The following is a 17,943-nucleotide window of genomic DNA, read 5'->3' as shown; positions in this document are numbered from 1 at the left end:
CATAACTTTTTTCATTACATATGTTGAAAAATAAAGTCACAATGCACATAAAATGGATCTAGCAGACTTACAAGGAGCATCAACATAAATGATCCCATGTAGATGATCAGGAAAAATAATGAAATCATAGTCAGAGTAAGAATTCCACGAATCCACCAATTTTTCCACCTATAAAGAAAACATCAACAGTTACCATGTAATATGCTCTCAAAGACATTACTTATGTGATTTTTTAAAGTCTTAAGTTCTGCAAGGGCAGGATTTTGATAACCTAGTCTTTAGGATTCCTCATATTATACATTCATTGTTATCATTCATTGCAACCTTTATCTAACAACAATAAGAAGAGCAAAGAACTATTAGGTCAAGAAGTCAGATTAGTCATTAATACCTGATGACTTTTCTCATCCTCCACAGAATCTATTAAACTTCTCCCTCTCTTTAGACTCCCAAATAAATTCCATATTTATAGCTGATACTAAATTTTATTTCACCAAAATTGAAATCAGATGGCAACTATCTTAAATCCCTTCCCTCCAGTATCACAACCTCTTCCTTTCCATCTTCTTCTTTCTTCCAAAGGAAAAAAAAAACAAAACCCTTTTCTATCTTATCTTGCCTCTCCATAGTATCTTGCTCCAGCAATCATCTCTTTACTATCATGCATCTTCAGTTCCTCTGGTTTGTTTTCCAGGTTTCTCACTGTCTTCATCATTCCTTAATATAAATGCTGCTCTAAGTTCCATTTGCTTACATTTTCAGATTTCCACAGTACTTTGAAAGCTCTTACATTGAGCTTTCTACACCACATGACTCTTTCCTACTTTGAAATCTAGCTTCTGTCCCTAATATTCTGGGTCCTCTTCTTTTTTCGGGGGGGGGGGGGAGGGGAGTGGGAGTCAAGATGGAGACTTAGACACAGCAAAAGTCTAGACCTTTAAAACTCTTCCATACCAATCAACAACAAAGTGGTTCAATGGGATAGAAAACCAAATCTAACAACAGGACAGAGCTGGGAGACCCTCCTGCTGGATTCAACTTAAAAGGTACGCCCAAAAAAGCCTGAATTCTTGAACTCTTGGTTTCAAGGGAAAGGAAGAAGAAAGGTCCCAGGACCCCTCCCCCACCTACAGTGCTGAGTCTCCAGAGGTGGCTAGAATCTCTGGGCAGGCAAAGGTGCTAGTCCAGAGGGAGTGCCTTGCTTGCACAGCTGTGCCAGGCTCAGGGCATTGAACACAGGTGGCAGAGAGGCAACTGGAGAAGAAGCACAGAAAGGGCAGCCTAGACACAGCCAAAATACTCCATCTTGGTCGTCCCCCCGCACTTCTTGAGGTTTTGGCTTCAGGGCACATCCATCCAGCACTGCAGATCAACTCTGCCCTGGATTAATCTTGTCAAAAGGGCAGATAAGAAGCCTTCAGAGGGCAGGGAAGCTCAAACTCCATCACCCCTCCCCCATAGACTGTGCTGAGAGTAGCTGTAAGAATCCAGCTGACTCTGATCCCAGGGCAAAGGCTATAACCACTACAGACTACCTTGCTAACAGGGCTGGAAGCACAATTCCCTTCAACTACACCTTCAGCTTCTGCTACCAGCTGGGGAAGACCTGACCTCAGGACTCATCAATACCATCAGTCAAACCTAGTCAATCAGCAGGGCAGTGAAGAAGCCCCTTCAGGACAGAATATCTCAAACCCACAGATCCAACAAATAATCAGAGGAGCCAGATTACAGCCAATTGCGGGGGGGGGGGGGGGGGGGAGGAAAAAATATGAGAAAACAACAGAAAAATAAAAGAAATTACAATCGACAGCTTCTATATAGGTAATGAACAAAGAGCAAATGGAACAGAGAACCAAGGAACACCAAGGAAAAACACAGAAACTCCAACGAATTAGAAACAGGCTTTGGAAGAACTCAAAACACAATTCAAAAAACAATTAAGAAAGGCTGAAAGCAATTGGGAAAAGAACTTAAAAAAGCAAAATAAATCATCTGGAAACAGAAAGCTAAAATTAACCAGCTTAAAAATGAAGCAAAGAAGATGAAAGAAGACCTACAAAGAAAATCAGACCAGAAGGAGGATAACCAAAAAGCCAGGGATGAAATTCAGTCTTTAAAAATTAGAATCCAACAACTAGAAGCAAATGACTTCACAAGGCAGCAAGAATCTATAAAACAAAATCAAAAGAATGAAAAAATTGAAGAAAATATGAAACACCTCATTGACAAAATTTTAGACCTTGAAAACAGATTTGGGAGAGAAAATTTAAGAATTATTGGACTATTCAAAGATCATGACATAAGAAAAAGCCTGGACATTATTCTACAGGAAATTATCCAAGAAAACTTCCCCGACATTCTTGGGCAAGAGGGAAAGTAGAGATTGAAAGAATCCATAGATCACCTCCTATATTAAATTCCCAAATGACAGTGCCCAGGAATGTTATAACCAAATCCAAAAACTATGAGAGAGAGAGAGAGAGAGAGAGAGAGAGAGAGAGAGAGAGAGTATACATAAGTTCATTAATGACCTCTGTCACCAAATCATCTCATTTCATTCCTTTGTCCTCAAAAATCTTTCTGTGTTTTCATTGTACTCTTCTCTCCCTCCTCACATATCCCATCAGTGACAATAACAATAGAATAATTTTTTCTTCAATATCAAATCTATCTCTTCTTCTCTATTCTCTTTGTTACATATCACAGGCCTTTTATGACCTATTTGAATTATTTCAATAACCTAAATTCTTTCTGCCTCCACTCACCATTCATATGATCCACACTTTATATCACCAGAAAGACACTGTTCTTTTAGATCCCACAATCAAAATACAAAGCTCCCTAGTGTTAAAACTCCTTTATCTAGAGTTCAAGTTCTTTAATGATGTGAATTTAGTCTTATGCTATTTTCTCTCCAGTCAATGCCTCCATCAAATTGGAATACTTAATCATATATAGTCTGTATTCCTCTCCAACTATACTGCTTGTGTTTCTTTGAATGCATTCCTTTGATCCAAAGTATAATTTTAAATAGCAAAGTTTTAAGCTCTAGGAGAGGGAAGGTTATTAATGACTGAGGGTGAGATAGACTAAGGAAGCCTTAATAAGTAAGACTTAAAGGATGAATACACATATAACAGATAGAAGAGACATCTGAGGCCCAGAGGAAATAGCATAAACAAAGGCCTTGGGGTCAAGAAACTGTGAGGTTAATGGTTAAGTAAATAAGTATGTTTTTTTTTTTAAATATGACTTTGAAAAATGGATTAATGCTGATGACTTAAGTGACTAATCAAATGACTAAGGGAAAGCAAAGAGAAAAAAAAAGGCCAAGGCTCCCTAGAACTCTGTATTCCTGCTTTCCTTTATATAATGCAAGAAGAAACCAATTCAGCTTTCCTTCCCCACTGTGGCTCTCTCTGTATGCTCTTTAACAAGTAGAGGTTCTCTCAATAGTCAGAATTCAGACACAACAGAAATATAAACATTCTAAAGGATTTTTCCCCTCAATGAAAGTATTGTCTTAAGAGAAATAACTAGTTTCTCTTTTTAAAGAAAAAAAAATTAAGCAAATATGCTTAGCCCTGACATAGAATTTTTTTTTTCGGTTGGAAAAAGGCACTAATTCAATATTTTATCCATGCCAAGGGTTTGAGAAGAGATGGCAGCATACTCAGAAATTGTTTTTCTTTTTCTTTATCTTTTTTTTTTACCTTTTGTTAAGGAATACTTTGTATCGGCTAAGCAAAAGTTAACTGACTTGCCCAGGCTCACACAACAGGTAGAGGCAGGATGAGGCCACATCTGAATCTAGGACCTCCAGTCTTTAGACCTGGCAGCCACATAACTGCCCTCTGTTTTGCTTTTCTACCCCCGCCTCCCCAATCATTTAACATTAATTTGATAGGCAGTTCTGACAATACTACTTGTTAAAATATCAGATGCATGTGGGAAAAGTGTGAAAAGAACAAGATGTAAATTTATAATACTGGATTTAACATATAAATTTATTTGAAAGAGAGACAATTGGCAGTAGACAATAAGGATGAAAAAAAATCTCTTATCTCTCTATCAGCTATATACAGGGATATTCAAATACTTGTCCAGACAATATATTGGACCGAAAATGAAATAGTAATTGAGCCAAAATTTACTGGTAACTTTGGAAGGCTTACTAAAGGAGCTCAAGTTGTAACATGAAGCAAAAGGAAAAGTATTCATTTTTATTTAACACACTGTAAGATCTATTTATCTTTGCCCACGTATATTTGAATCTGTGATTTTCAGATAAGTGACAGAAGGAATTAGCAAACTTTTGGGGGAGCTGGGAACTTGGTCCACCATTCTGAAAAGTAATTTAAGATTATACTAGAAAAAATCACTAAACTGTGTATTTTCTGATATACCACCACTAAGCACATGCTCCAAAGACATATCAAACCAAAGGTCCCATACATAGACAAATGTTTATAGCAGTATTTTTTTAATGGTAACAAAGAAGTAGAAGCAAAATAGTGCCTCCATTTAGGATATAACTAAATAATTATGGCATAAGAATGTACCGTTGCTTTGCCCTAGGAAATGTTTTCAGTTCTATTTACATATGAAGACTTCAGAGAAATTCTGGAACACTTGTATAACCTAATATTAAAAAAAGAACAATTTATATGATATCCACTATAATGTAAAGGAAAATGAGCATAAAATACAGCATATGCCTCTGATCAATGCAGTGGCCAATCTTGAATCTAGAGGAATGACCTTAAAGCAGAATAAAGGACAACCCTTTCTAGCTCAGGTGGTAGACCACAGCTGCAAAATAAGGCATATGTGATCAGTTCTGACTAAGGCTGGTTAGCTTTCTTTAGTTGAGCTTTTTATCTTTTAAAATATATTAAAAATAGAAATATATTAAATACTAATGAGAATTTGGGACAAAGTCCCTGGGAAGTAATAATGGTGATGATGATAAAAAAACATTTTAAAAAAGCATTGGCCTTAAATTGAGACACTGATGGTGAAACTGTCAATCAACACAACCATTCTGGGAGGTCATATGGAACCATGCCCAAAGGATCGCATGTTTATGCATACCCTTTGATCCAGTAATACCACTAGTAGGTCTGTATCCCAAAAGATCAGAGATAGGGGAAAAGGACCTACTTGTACAAAAATATTTTTAGTAGATCTTTTTGTAGTGGTAAAGGATTTGGTGGCTGAGGGAATATCCATCAATTGTGGAATGGCTGGACAAATTGTGATAGGTGATTTTAATGGAATACTATTATAACATAAAAAGAAAATGAACAGGATGAGTTGAGAAAAACCAGTTAAGATTCATATGAACTGAAGCAAAGTGAAGTGAGCAGAACCAGGAGAATAGTATACACATTATACAATAACAGAAATATTGAATTATGATCTAATTATGAAGGATTAAATTAGTATCAGCAAAACAAGATTCTAAGATAACTCCAAGGGACTCGTGATTTTAAAAAATGCTATCCACAATCAAAGGAGGAAGTGTTAAGAATCTGACTGCAGATCAAAGTATGCTATCTTTCGCTATTTCCTTCATGAGTTTTTTTATTGTATATGTGATATATGTCACAGCACGGGGAATAAGGAAATATGTACTGTATGAAAGCACTGATATAATTTATATCAAACTATTTACTACCTTGAGAAGAGGAATGGAAGGAGGAAGGGAAAGAATCTGAATTGCAAAACATCAGAAAACTAAAACTATCAAAAACTGTTTCTACATGAAATTGAAAAATGGTCACAAACACACAAATATGGACTCTATCCATCAATCTCTGTTACTTTGACCTTGGGTAAAACAGTTTAGATAAGTTTGCTAAGCTTTAAAATGGAGAATGGGAGAGAAGGAAAAAGAAAAAGTAAAACGAAAAGTATTAATTTTACTAGATAACCCAGTGCTTTGAGTTGTAATGAAAATGGATTGATTCTATTCAAAGGATGACTCACGTCAAATATATATTAACCATAAACATAATTCCTGTTGCAGAGATAAGAGAAACTTCAAAATGATGCTATATGATCCAGAGTCAATTAGGTGCACTAGTATTAAATATTTATTCAATCACACCTTGCAGATAAGCCAGACAGAGCTTTCTTAAGCACTTCAGGGGTTCTGTCTGAGGATGGTGGAACTTCTGGAAGGTCAGAATCTGTTCTGGAATCCAAATCTCCATATTTATCATCAATATCAGTTTCCTAAAATAAAAAAATTTAAAAAGTACATATTAGATCATTGAAAAAATGGCAACAAAAATGAGGTGACATTGTTACTTATATATATTTCCCTAAAACATACATTAACAAAGTAGAAAAGTTAAGAATTAATAAAATGAGTATGCATTTAAAAATATTAGAAATGCTGCAAATAACCTAAAATAAGCACAAAAGGCCTATTAAAATTTTGAGTAAAGAGATAATCTGGAAACAAAACAAAAAACCCCAACAAAAAACTACAGAAATTATCAATTAAACTGAAAGCAGGTTCTTGGAAATGACTATATAAAAGTGATAGAACTATAGCCAATTTATGTTGAAATCATAGCAAAATCTAAAACATTTTCTATTATTTTTTATTTTATAAACCCTTACCTTTTGTTTTAGAATCAATACTGTATATTGGTTCTAGGGCAGAAGAATGGTATGGGCTAGGCAATGGGCGTCAAGTGACTTGCCCAGGGTCACACAGCTAAGAAGTATCTGAGGTCATATTTGACCCCAGGACCTCCCTTCTCTGGGCCTGGCTCTCAATCCACTGAGCCACCCAGCTGTCCCCTAACACATTTTCTAAAGTGGAATTTCTATGCAGTTTCATGTGAACAAAACTAAAAATACAAATGAAATAAAAGAAATACTTTAAGAAACTAAAAAAACTGTCCTCTAAGAAATAGAGGAGTTGTGGTCAACGTTGGTAAAGCAAATATCCATCTAATGAAATCAAAGATCCTTGAAAAATAGAAGTAAAGAAAATTTATGGTAAGTTAAAAAAAAAGAAACTAAAAAAGACCAAATACAGAATTTAAGTAATCTAATCTCAGCAGGGAAAAAAGAAACAGAATTACCTATAAAAAGTCTAGATGCAAATAAATGATTGGATGGCTTGCTGGGACAAGAGTCTGGAAGACTTGAGTTCAAATCTGACCTCAGACACTTACTAGCCTCTGCTTTAATCCACTGGAGAAGGAAATGCTGAACACTACAGTATCCTTGCCAAAAAATTGTTGAATTATTGTTGTACTATAGGCCACAGGGTCAGGAAGAGTTGGACATGACTGACCAACTGAATGTCATCATAAAGAACTACCAAGGAAAAAAATGTTCCTGGTCCTAATAGATTCATAGGAGAATCCTATCAAACTTGAAAAGAATAATTAGTTCTAACAGTATGAAAATTATTTCAAAAATTAGAAAGAAAGCACTACCAAGAGTTCTTTTATAAGACAAATTTATTCCTAACATAAACAAGTCAGAGAAAGACAAAGCACAGGTTCACTGAACCTATCACTTAAGTAAAATTAAATAAATACTTTATTTAATTTTATATTAATTTGATCATTTTAAAATTTAATTAGGTAATCAATTTAATTATAAATTGACTGTACATTAATTATTAACTTATTGAATACTGTCAAATGAAGTATAGTAACTAACCCAAGAAATAAATATTCATTTTGACCAAATTGCATTTATACCAAGAATGCAAGTACCATGGCTTAACCTTAGGGAAATAATGTATACATAATATTAAAAATAAGAATATTCAAAACTATATTACTATATTAATGAAGGAAAAACTTTTGACAAAGGACATTTTTATAAACTCTTGTCATCTCTTCTAGGAATTCTAATTTTAATTGGGCTCACACTGTTCTTCTTTCACACTTTTATCTGACGTTTTAGACTCATTCTCTTTTTCTGGGGATGTCTTGAGCATCCCTGTAGGGTTTTTTTTGTTTGTTTGTTTTGTTTTTTATGGCAGGATTCTTTGTGGTTTGTTCGCTCCTTCCCTCTTCCAGGCCTGCTTTCTCACTTAAGACTTTGTTAGGGCCAACTTCTTAAGGGAATGTCAGTTGGTGTCCTCTTGGGTTCTAATGAGGGACACTTGGGGGCATGGGAAGTTGTTTTATTCCAGCATCTAGGAATAGCTCAGGACAGGGCTAAATAAGCTTTCATTGCTCTCAAAGATCCAGGGCAAATTCTGATTCTTGCCCTCCCAATTGGGGCTCTACAAGTTCCTAATCTGGGTTAGGATCTGAACAATGCAATTGCGTGTTCTTTCTCACAATGTGGATGGCATTCTTTCTCATAAATCCCTCAGGATTGCCCTGTATCATTGCATTGCTATTAGTAGCAAAGTCTATTACATTTGCTCATCCCACAATGTTTCACTTTCTGTGTACAATGTTCTCTGGTTCTGCTCAATTCGCTCTGCATCAATTCATGGAGGTCTTTCCAGTTCATATAGAAATCAAGCAGTTCATGATTCCTTACAGCACAATAGTATTCCTACACTTTTTTTAAAAGCAAGTAGTGAGAAATGGAGATTCATAATTTCATGGTGGGTGGGTGTGTGTGTTTATAACACCTGCTCCTAGAAGAGTTGAGATATTGTGTGAATTCCAGAATTATAAGCTGTAGCAGAACTAAAGCTGATCTAAGTTTGGCAACAACAAGGTGAGCCCCCAACAGCAGGGGGATGGAGCAAACCAGTCGAGGTCAGAAAAATGGAAGTTAAAAAGCTTCTATTCCAGTTCACAGTAAAGACAGGTCCATGAGTAACTGTGGCATTTCTATGGCCTAGAAAATATTGGAAGAGCCAGTCTGCTTAAAAAAATAAAAGTTCTACTATCCAGTATCTACTATACTATTCAGAGAAAACTGTGGGAGTAGAAACACAGAAGAAAAAACAACTGCTTCAATACATGGGGGACGAGGGGATATGGTTGGGGATGTAGACTCTAAATGTACATCCTAATGCAAACACCAACCACATGGAAATAGGTTTTGATTAAGGACATATGTAATACCCAATGAAATTGCACGTCAGCTGTGGGAAGGGTGGGAGAACGGGAGGGAGGGAAATAATATAATTCTTGTAACCAAGGAATAATGTTCTAAATTGACAAAATAAATTAATTCAAATAAAAAAAATAAAAGTTCTGCTGGGGGCAAAAGGGGGCATCAAATGATATAAGGCCACTATTCAAAGTAGGTGTGACATAACAGTAACAAATCAGAAATATATATATATATTTAAAAATCCTTACTTTCTGTATTGGCTCCAAGACAGAAGATGGTAAAGGCTAAGGAAATGGGGGTTAAGTGACTTGCCCAGGGTCACACAGCTGGGAAGTGTCCGAGGTCAAATTTGAACCCAGGACCTCCTGTCTCTAGGCCTGGCTCTCAATCCTCTAAGCTACCGAGCTGCCCCCGAGAAATATTTTTTTTTAAAAATTCAATTTCCATTTTCTCTATGAGTACCTTTTCAATAGGGCAATGAATCTCAAAATACTTGAGTGTATCACAAGAAAGCAGTGACCTTCCTTTGGGTCACCAAATTCAAAGGAGTTCAAATACCTTTAGAATATTGAAAACACTGGCAGATATAATTTAAAATCAGATCTTCCCTTTCTGAAAGCTAGGATATTTGTTTTCTCTATATATGTGTTACATTCTCCAGTTTTCCATGTTTATTTAGTGGCTTGCAAAAAAGGAACTGTTGGAGTCTGACTGCAGATAAAAGCACTCCATCTTTCTTTTTTATTTCCTTCATCGAGTGTTTTTAATTGAATGTCTCATGTGTGTCTTCTGTCATGGTATGAGGACTATGGAAATATATATATATATATATATATATATATATAGCCTCAAAGCACTGGTATAACATATATATCAGACTACTTACCACCAGGGGAGGGGAAGCAGTGGGGGGGGAGAGGTAAGAGGGTGAGAATTTTAATTACAAAAGTCAAAAACTGCTTTTATATGAAATTGAAAAAAAAAACAGTGATAGCAATCTATAGGCTAAAAAGTCTAACTTGAATTCCTGAGACACTTCTAGAGCATATCAAAAGGAAAAGCTATAAGGAACCATCATGACATCATCAAGAACATGCAATGTCAGATTAAACCATTTTCTTTTTTTTGTGATGGTAACTAGCCTACTAAGGGCAGCTAGGTGACTGGGCCTGGAGTCAGAACATCTCATTTTCCTGAGTTCAAATCTGGCCTGAGACACTTGTTGTATGATCTTGACAAGTCATTAAATGGTTTGCCTCAGTTTCCTCATCTTTAAAATGAGCTGGAGAAGGAAAACCACTCCAGTGTCTTTGCCAAAACTCCTCCCCTAAGGGATGATAAAGAGTTGGACACAACTGAAAACAACTAAACAACAATAACTTGAATTTGAATAACTTGAATCAGGGAATGGCAAAAAACTGAATTACTGCATTTCAGCAAAATATTTTTTAAAAGTCTCTGTGGTGTGTGGACAAATCATAGCTAAAATATATGTTAAACAAACATTGAGTACTGGGAGATTACATATGCATAATATGTATATACAGATGATTTCCTCTCTGATTCCAGGATACTAGCCTCTACCAGTAAATTCTCATGCTATTCTTATAGACAAAATAATAAGACATAGGCTAAATGAATGTACAATTACATTATGTCAGGACTGTTGTAGTTGAAAGACCAAATCCAATGACTAGCAAGTTAACTCAGTCATTTTGAAGGTCAAATTCCTTTAGATTTGGTCTTTGGTCTTGTGCTATTTACTAATTTTTTATCTATGGACAAATGAAGGATTATTCCAGATCATCTTTGATATGCCTATACAAGACATGTGGGTGGAAGGTATAGCTAAAATGTTGGAGTAGTATAGAACTACCAGCCGGTTGATATGATGAAGTTTAACAGGGATAAATATAAAATTCTATGCTTTAATTTAAAGTTAACTTTATATGGAATTAGAAAAGCACATTTACTCAATGGTTATTAAATCTTGGGGGGGGGTGTTAGTAGTAGTTTATAAGCTCAAAATCAGTTAAATGTATACACATTCAACAAAATTTTAAGTGAAATTTTAAAGCTTTAGGTATTTTTGGCCCAATGTGTACAAGGATCACAGAAATCATGGTTAAGTGGATAATGGATTTGGAATCAGAAGACGCAAGTCCTTATACATAACAGATATATAATCAAGGACACTTAACCACTTAAAATCTCTAGCAACTTACTAAAAACAGATGGAGGGAGGAAATTTCCATATGGATATTCTCCACACTGATAGATACAGAAAGGTTCGGTGACTTAGGCAATTTGTATTCTAGCTTTTATCAAACAATAGGAAGAATTTAAATAAAGAACAACATCAAACTGCAAAAGTTTAGGTTAAAAGCTCTTAGGTTAAAGCTCTTCATTTGAGCTTTCCATAAATTCCATAATGTATGAAATCAAGTAATCTAAATATGGTTCCATTAACTGTATACAAAGAAATGCGTTATTCATTATAATCAATTAGAAAGTATAGTTTTCAATGGGTCAAAAGCACATAGAATGGGATGCTTATAGCATTTGTCAAATAAAGAAAAAGTAAAGGGAAGACAAAAGATTTCTACAGTAAAGTTTCAGAGTTTAAGAAATGGGAAGAATGGGATTGGAGACTTGAAAAGAATGGGGAAAGTTTAGTAAACCCATTGTGAACAGAGTGCTAGGAAATCACCAAGATCAATGAAAAGGAAAAATACTTGTAAAGTACTGGTTTTAATTGGATGCTTTAAGGATCTGGACTTTCCTTAGGGGATGCAAACAGAAATCACATTTGAAACAGTTGCAATGGTAGAAAATCCATTTCACTATATATGATAAACCTCTTCAAATTTGGCTAAAGCGGTTTCTTATCCAAAACACACACAGACACACACACACACACACACACACACACAAATGTATATGTAGACCTTTGAAATCTTAACAAACTTGGATGAATTTGCCATTGGTTGCCAGTTGGTGTCAGCTAACTGTTTGCATAGTTAGTTGAAGAACCAAGAATCATCTCAATAACATAATGGGAAAATTATAGTTATATAGCATAATTTTTGGTTCTGAATTTCTCCAATAATAATTTGCCTCCTTTAAAAAGGGAGGACAGAACATTATGGTATAGTAGATAGGGCACTAGACTTGAAATCAGAAAACAGAGGTTCAAATCTCATTTTATATGCTATGAGTTATGGGACCCTGAGCCAGTGAGTGACCAAGATCTCTTTGCTTCCTTTTACCGATCTATAAAATAAAGGGATTAGACTTAATAATAATTAATAGCTTTAATGATCTTGTATGTTCTTAATGATGTTATAATGTCCTCATATGATCTTAATTATTGTATTTTTATTTGAATTGATATTGGAAATATTCTGCATTAAGCAGAAAAAAAATTTAAAATTAAGTTCTTATAGTAAAAGGAGTAAGGAAGTGGTTAAATATGGTGTCTAGATTGGGTATGCCAGTCATTCATAGCTAGGACAAGTAATGGATTAGTTAACTGAAATCGATCAGTTGGATGTCAGAATAAGAACAAGTGCATTTCATAGAGGAAAGGCAAATTATATAATTAGTGATCTCTTAGAGTTGGAAGAGTAGTATTATGAAAAGTATCAAATAACTTGCTAAATTTGAGATCCACAACTAGATGTTTGAAGGAAATGAAACATGGGTTAATAGAATTTAGAAACAAAAATTCAGAAATGATTGATACAATTTACTTTGTAAACAAAGAAAAATTAACTGGTTATTTTTTTGTTTTAAATTTTTAAAAATGTTTTTCAGTTACACATAGAAATTTTTGACAATTGTTTTTTGACATCTCAAAATTCAGATTTTCTCTCTCTACACTCTTTTAGGTGGTGAATAATCTGATATAGGTTATATCCATATTTTCACATTATACATATTCCATATTGCTCAGGTAATGCATGACAGAAGATACATCACACATAAATAGGAATCTCATGAAGGAAAATATAATGGAAGATGGCAGATGTTGATTGCAGAAACCATTTTCTATATAAGTCCCTTGAATCTATCATAGAGATTTACTTTGCTGATAATAGTTTAGTCCAGTGATGGCAAACTTTTTAGAGAGGAGGGTCAGGTCCTGCCCCCACCCCACACTCAGACCAAGTGCTGTCTGTGCCCATCCTCCCCAGTGACTGCAGGCTATGCTCCTCCCTCCACACAAGGGAGGGAGAAAGAGCTTCCATTAGGCTGCTGGGTGGGTGAAATGAGGAATGACCTCAGAGAGGGGGAGGGGTATGGTTTAAGTGCTGCTTGTGAGCAGCCCAAGCAAGCACTCCCATTAGGCTACTGGGAAGAGGATTAGATGATGTGAAAAAATGTTGTCAGGCACAGTGGAAACAGGGAGGGGTACAGCTCCTCCCAAGTCCCTCTGCCAGTGGTCATGTGCCCACAGAGAGCACTATGGGTGCTATCTTTGGCACTCAGTCCATAGGTTCACCATCAGTGGTTTAATCCTTCACAGTTGATCATTGTATATTTGTTAATATATACATTTTCTCCTTCATTTCCAGGTTTTTCCTGAACTCATCCTGTGCATCATTCCTTATGGCACAACAGTATTCTACTACAACCATATACTACAACTACTCATCCAATCAACCCTTCAGTTTCCAATTCTTTGTCACTACAAAGAGCTGCTAAATTTTTTTTTATATACGTAAGTCTTTTCCCCTTATCTCCGATCTCTTTGGGATACAGACCCAGTAGTATTTCTGGGTCAATGGGTATGCATAATTTTGTTGCCCTTTGAGCTTGGTTCCATATTGCTCTCTAGAATAGCTGTTATCAGCATTTTTTGGTCATGTTAATCAATCAGATAGGTTTGAGATGGTATCTTAAGAGTTCTTATAATTTGTATTTCTCTAATCAATAGTAATTTTGGGCATTTTTTCATATGATTATTGATAGTTTTAATCTCTTCCTCTTGAGAACTGCTTGTTCATGTCCTTTGATCACTTCTCAGTTGGGGAATGTTTTGTATTCTACTAAATTTGACTCAGTTCCCTATATATGAGAAATGAGGCTTTTGTCAGAGATACTTGTTATAATTTATTTATATTACATATATAAATTATATAAATATACTTATTTCCCCCAAAATTTGTTGCTTCCCTTCTAATCCTAGTTGTAGTGGTTTTATTTATGTAACTCCTTTTTAATTTAATCAAATCATGTTTCATTTCATATTTTGTAATGTTCTCTATGTCTTGTTTCAGTCAATAAATTCTTCTTTTATCCATAAATCTTAAACTTTTCCATATTCCTCTAATTTGTTTATGGTGTTCTCTTTTATTTTTAGATCAAGCATCTACTTAAAAAAAAAATAAACCCTTATCTTCCATCTTAGAATCAATACTATGTACTGGTTCTAAGACAGAAGATCAGTAAGGGACAGGCAATGACTTGCCCAGGGTAACACAGCTAGGAAGTGTCTGAGGCCATATTTGAACATAGGACCTCCTATCTTTAGACCTGTCTCTCAATCCCAAGTATCCATTTTGAATTTATCTTGGTGAATGATGTGGTTGGTCCATGCCTAGTCTCTGCCACACTGCTTTCCAGTTTTCCCAGCAGTTTTTGCCAAATACTGAATTCTTTTCCCAAAAGCTTGGATCTTTGGGTTTATCGAACACTAAATTGCCATGTGTTGATTACCTAATCTACTCCACTATCCACCACTCTATTTCTTAGCCAATGCCAGATTGTTTTAATGATTAACACTTAATATGGGAATTTGATATCCAGGACAGCTAGGCCTTCCATATTTTCCCCCCCCATTAATTTCCTGGCTATTTTTGGCCTTTTGTTCTTCCAGATGAACCTTGTTATTTTTTCTAGTTCTATGAAATAATTTTTGGGCAGTTTGATTGGTATGGCACTGAATAGATAAGATAATTTGGATAAAATTGTCATTTTTACTATATTGATTTCATCAGACCTGAGCAATTATTATTTTCCCAAATGTCTCTAATTACTTTATTCATGTTAAGTGTTTTGTAATTGTGTTCACATAGTTGCTGGACATGTTTTAGTAGGTAAACTCCCAAGGTATTTTATATTACCTGGAATTATTTTGAATAGAATTTCCTTTTCTATCTCTTGCTGTTGGATTTTGTTGGTGGTAAACAGAAATGCTGATGATTTAAATGGATTTATTTTGTATCCTATGACTTTGCTGAAGTTGTTAATTATTTCTATTAGTTTTTGGGTCGATTCTCTATGGTTCTCTAGGTATACTATCATATTGTCTGCAAAATGAGTTTTGTTTCTTCATTGCCTATTTTAACTCCTTCAATTTCTTTTTTCTGCTCTTATTTCTATAGTGAACATTTCTATTACAGTATTAAATAATACTCTGAGACCGATCTATTTTTCCCCCATTGCAGATAATGCTTGCTAATGGTTTTAGAGAGATGGCATTATTCCCTTTAGTTCACTATTTTCTGATGTTTTTATAAAGAACAGGTATTTTATTTTGTCAAATGCTTTTTTTCTGCATCTTCTGAAATAATTGTGTGATTTCTCTTGGTTTTGTTACTGATATGGTCAATTATGTTGATGGTTTTACTAATATTAAACCATCCCTGGTATAAAACCCACAAGATCAAGGCATATTATTCTTGTGAATTTAACTTTTTTCATCAATGTTCATTAGGAAAATTGGGCTATAGTTTTCTTCCTGTTTTCTCTCTTCCTGGTTTAGGTATCAATACCATAATTGCTGGATTCCCTCTCCCACTATTTTTCAAAATAGTTTATGTGGCATTTGGAGTGGTCCTTTAAAAATTTGGTAAAATTCTCTTGTGAATTTATTTGGCCTTGGACTCTTTTTCTTAGGGAGTTCTTTGATAGTTTATTGAATTGTTTTTCTGTGATAGGGTTAAGTATTTTATTTCTTCTTTTATTAATCTAGGTAGCTTATATTTCAGTAAGAGTTCATATATTTCACTTGAATTGTCAGATTTATTGGCATTTAATTAGGCAAAATAACTTCCAATAATTGCTTTAATATCTTCTTTGGTTGTGATTTCACCTTTTCCATTTTTGATACTAGAAATTTGGTTATTTTTTAATTAAGTTAGCCAAGGGTTTATCTATTTTATTAAAAAAAAAAAACCTAACTCGTCTTACTTTCAATTTTGTTAATCTCTCTCAATTTTCAGGAATAATTTGGTATTTAATTGGGGATTTTTAATTTGTCCTTTTTCAAATTTTTTTTAATTGCATGTCCAATGCATTGATCTGCTCTTTCTTTAATTTACTGATGTAAAAGCATTAGGAGATATGAATTTCCATAAGTACTGCTTTGGCTGCATCCCATAAGTATTTATCTGTTGCCCCCTCATTGTCATTTTCTTTACTTGTTGATCATTTCTATGATTTGTTCTTTGAACATTCATTCTTCAGGATAAGATTGTTTAGTTTCCAATTAAATTCTAGTCTTTCTTCATGCTGCCCTTTGTTGAGTATTAATTTTTATTGCATTACGGTTTGAAAAGTATGCATTTTGCGTTTCTACATTTTGATGAGTTTTTTATGCCCAATTTTATGGTCAATTTTTGTGAAGGTGCCATGTACTGCTGAGGTATATAATTCTTTTTTATTTCCATTGTTTTCTCTAGAGGTCTATCATATCCAGTTTTTCTATAGTTCTTTTTACTTCCTTAATCTCTTTCTGTTTTTTTTTTATTGGATTTATCTAATTCTCTAAGGCAGGGGTCCCCAAACTATGGCCCAAAGGCCACATGAGGCCCCCTGAGGCCATTTATTCAGCCCCCACTGCACTTCCAGGAGTGGCACCTCTTTCATTGGTGGTCAGTTGCATCCACATCCTTTGCTCATGGAGTACTGCATGTAGAGGTGCCTCAAAGCAGGGCATTGCTCATGTATTTCCAGTGACATAATCCTTTGTGTGGCACCTTGTTCTAAGAGTAACTGAAAGAGAAAGAGGAGCTGTGAAAAAGATTATGTAGCTGCACAATGGAAGATGTCAGCATGGTGAGCTGCGATCTAGGGGAGGGGATTCTGCACTGTGTATACTGTTGTCCGGTATAGTGGTGGTGGTGATGGGCCTATGCAAGGTGTGACAGGCCCATCACAGCCAGCACTGCAGTCTCCGCTATCCCAAACAGCGGCATACATATTTGTTCATAGTTTGTTTTTTTTTATAGTCTGGCCCTCCAACGCTCTGAGGGACAGTGAACTGGCCCCCTGTGTAAAAAGTTTGGGGACCCCTGATCTAAGGGGAAGGTTGAGGGCCTCCACTAATGTTTTAATTTCTATTTCCTCCTGTAACTAACTTACATAACTTTCCTTTAGGAATCTGGATGCTATGCCATTGGGTGTGTATATATTTAATATTGATATTGTTTAATGAAAGAATGTATGAAACTTTTTATCATGTTATAATTTTCTTCCTTATCTCTTTTGATTAGATCAATTTTAACTTTTGCTTTGTTTGAAATTGTGATTGCTAGCCCTGCTTTTTTTTACTTTATTTACCCGAGGCAAAAAAAATTTTGCTCTAGCCTCTTATATTTACTTTCTTGTGGGCTTCCCAGTTTTAAATGTGTTCTTAGAGACAATATATTGTGGGGTTTTGGTGTTTAGTTCTTTCTACTGTCCTTTTCCATTTTCATGGATGAGTTCATCTCATTCACATTCATAGTTATGATTACTAATTGTACATTTCCCTCCATCTTATTTTCTGCTCTTCTCTCTTTTTAGCTTGTCCCTATTCACAGATTTTTTCTTTTGACAACCACTTCTATAATTCACCTACCTTTTTGTCCATCCCTTCTTCCTCTTATTCTT

The 17,943-nt window shown here is 35.0% G+C and overlaps 1 protein-coding gene across 1 annotated transcript in view; it reads right to left on the bottom strand.

Moving 5' to 3' along the window:
• CDS1 (CDP-diacylglycerol synthase 1) overlaps positions 1-17,943 on the bottom strand; it is a 78,302-nt gene that overhangs the window by 54,553 nt on the left and 5,806 nt on the right. Inside the window, exons 2-3 of the mRNA XM_001364683.5 lie at positions 6,116-6,243; positions 72-168 (exon numbers count right to left, since the gene is read on the bottom strand). Coding sequence (XP_001364720.2) covers positions 72-168; positions 6,116-6,243 — 225 coding nt within the window. The remainder of the gene's footprint in view (positions 1-71; positions 169-6,115; positions 6,244-17,943) is intronic.

The sequence above is a fragment of the Monodelphis domestica genome, chromosome 6, assembly GCF_027887165.1.
Source record: "Monodelphis domestica isolate mMonDom1 chromosome 6, mMonDom1.pri, whole genome shotgun sequence".
Lineage (NCBI taxonomy): Eukaryota > Metazoa > Chordata > Mammalia > Didelphimorphia > Didelphidae > Monodelphis > Monodelphis domestica.
The sequence above is the reverse complement of the archived record's forward strand: the minus strand, read 5'-3'. Positions and strand labels throughout refer to the sequence as shown.